This window comes from Papaver somniferum, chromosome 10, assembly GCF_003573695.1.
Source record: "Papaver somniferum cultivar HN1 chromosome 10, ASM357369v1, whole genome shotgun sequence".
Classification (NCBI taxonomy): domain Eukaryota; kingdom Viridiplantae; phylum Streptophyta; class Magnoliopsida; order Ranunculales; family Papaveraceae; genus Papaver; species Papaver somniferum.
In genome coordinates, this window is record NC_039367.1 from 147,426,758 (window position 1) to 147,429,531 (window position 2,774).

The window sequence follows — 2,774 nt, forward strand, 5'->3', positions numbered from 1 at the left end:
TATGCGCAAAACAATCCTAGGAAGCAGTAGAAGAAATCCTTGACAGGGTAATTGTGTAAAATTGGATCACAAGGTGTGCCGAAATGTCACTTTTGAAAATAGACCCAATCGATGGATTCAATCTTATTTTGGTTGTTTAGCACGATACTAATTCAAGAAAATATGCTTTAAACTGCAAATGGATGTGCAACAAACTGACTTCTTCAGATATATAGTAACTCGTCCATTTGTGCAGTCAGATTCAGTAAACAACAACAAACTTACAGCTCATAGAGAGACGATAAAAATTAAAAGTACCCTTCTCACAGTAACTCTCATAGAGTCATAGGTCAAACTAGGAAAGCTTCATTTAAAATATTCAAACAAACAAAAACATCAACCACTCAACAACAATACACACATTCAGGGTTCATAAAATCATCATATCATAACCCCCAACATACTCAAACATGAATCGGTTAACCACTACAGAAAATTAATGAATATGATAGATGTCAATGTTAAGCTGGTGATCAGTTTGGAAAACATCAAGTTCCATGACAATTAGCCAGCATAGTACCCAACCAAACCGAAACAGAACTCTTCACATAACTATGAAATGATAGTAAATTTGAATAGTACTCGTCCTCATCTTCCATCAAAGTTTCAGAAGTTTCGTTCTTTGGATCATATAAAACCAAAGCCTTTCTATAAGGCGCAAACCATTGGTAACTAACCTCTAATAGCATCTCTCCACTTTTTAAACACTTGATCCTTCTCAAGCACAAATGCCTTGACACTCGACCATCTAGGGATGTCAGTTTCGGAATGCTGTAAATTTTAGTCCATGACTCTTTCTCTCCATAATCCTTCATCAACCATACTTCAATACCAAGGGTTGTACTACTATAAAGCATGGAAAGACACCCATCCAACATACCAATACGTGTAGTGTCATCGGGATCCTCGTCGAAATTTGAATTTTCTGGTGGTGAGATTCCTCCGATGAGCTCATCAGTCATGCCTAAAGCAATTAACTCTTTGGACGACGAAGATGTCTGCCAATGAAGTGCTCCATTACAAAACACTGCGTACTGGAGATCGGTTCGCAAAGGTAGTAGCCAAGGGATATTAAGATTCCGTTTGACTTGTTTCCATGAATCTGATTTAAGTGAATAGATCTGAACTGCAGATAGGTTACAATTAAAATCTGTTGTAATACATACAAACTTGTAATCATCACTTTTCGAGTCATAACCAAACCCATATCCTTTAATTGCTGAGTATCCGTGTAAAGAATAATCGAATTGATCAGGTGGACTTGGTATTCGTTTGCAATCCCCAGTAGATGGGTTCCATAAACAATAATCAATACCCCCCCGATTGTGAATAAGTAAGCAAAACAAGCCATTACAACAACCCACAAAACCAGTGATACTGTAACCATATTCAAAATCTGGGTCTGGGCAATGAATCTGCTCCATACCGTCAAGTAATGATGATGATCTATTATTACCATATTCAAATTCTGGGTCTGGGCAATGAATCCTCTCCATACCGTCAAGTAATGATGATAATGATTCGCTATCTGTATGATACATATTGTCGTCATATACTATCATGATATTGAAATTGATTTGCATCATCTCAATAAGCTTAGGGTTATTATAAAGGACGCTCCAAAGTTTTGATACACACCTGAATTTTAAGAGAGATTTGGGAGGTAACCTCGAATGGATTTCCTTGATGATTTCTTCTGGAAAGTACGGCATTAATGGCTTTACATTCATGGTTTCGTTCTCGTCCATCTTCAGATCTTCAGATCTTCTTCTTCTTCTCGTTCGTGTTTGAGTACTTCGCTGATCGTGATCGTATATTCCTTTTTCTGTGTACAAAATAAATCTACTTTTGTATGTTTCTGAATCTGGATCGAAGAAGGAAAACAAGTTTAACGGAGACTCCCTTTTCTAAACAAGTTTATTGACGGAAGAAATCGAGATTATCTTTCTTAATCTCTTCAGATCTTTGGGCTATTAATTTTTACAAGTAAAGTAGAGTGTACGTTCTATGCACGTCGTGGAATTTTAAACGGAAAAGTAAGAAGTAAGAGAAGGCGATGAAGAATAGGCGATGAAGAATAGTGCACGTCGTATCTCTTCAGAACTGGCGGATGAATTTTGAGTCTGAGAAACCTGACGACTACAGGGAGTAGAGCTTTAAGATTTGTTGCTAATACAAATAATCTGTTACTGATCAGAGTTTTATTGTCCAATACAAGTGTTGGAAAATATGTGCGGTTTCGGGTTCTCGGAAATCCTGCTCATACAACAAACACAATAATAATAAGAAGAGAGTTAGAAAGACTTATCGGATCCAGGCTGATACCACATTCAGACGGGCCTATGATGTATATTGGACCTGTTTCTTTATTAGGGTTTTTGCTATGGCTCGAAGCTGCTCAGCCGACAGCCGTCCATTTGATTAATTTAGAGAACTTTAGTCTTTACCCACTCATCTAAACCCTTTTGATTGGAGACTATTCAAGGTTTTAATCTCGCAACCTTAAGCATGAAGCACAAGAATATATGTCAACCGACGGACATCAAAAACGAGTAGAGGCCTTTTCATCATGTTATAAAAACCAACCAACTAAAGTTCCTAACGTTGTGGAGAAAATTAAGTGGCAACAAACAGACAGCCTATACAAGGTGCGACATTTGCAACTACACAAGGATTGAACATACAGGTTGAGTCTTTTATTAAGTCGGGAGTTTTGGAATTTGGATCACGCGGCA

General features: G+C 37.5%; 1 protein-coding gene across 1 annotated transcript; it reads right to left on the reverse strand.

Moving 5' to 3' along the window:
* Nucleotides 1-527: 527 nt before the first annotated feature.
* Nucleotides 528-1,769, reverse strand: LOC113316458 (F-box/kelch-repeat protein At3g06240-like). The gene has a single exon (XM_026564634.1). The coding sequence runs from the start codon at nucleotides 1,767-1,769 to the stop codon at nucleotides 528-530; it is 1,242 nt and encodes a 413-aa protein (XP_026420419.1).
* Between the last annotated feature and the right edge of the window lie 1,005 nt (nucleotides 1,770-2,774).

Bases quoted from the DNA above. Each gene is read 5' to 3' on its own strand.
- LOC113316458 (XM_026564634.1), bottom strand. From the start codon at position 1,769: ATGAATGTAAAGCCATTAATGCCGTACTTTCCAGAAGAAATCATCAAG.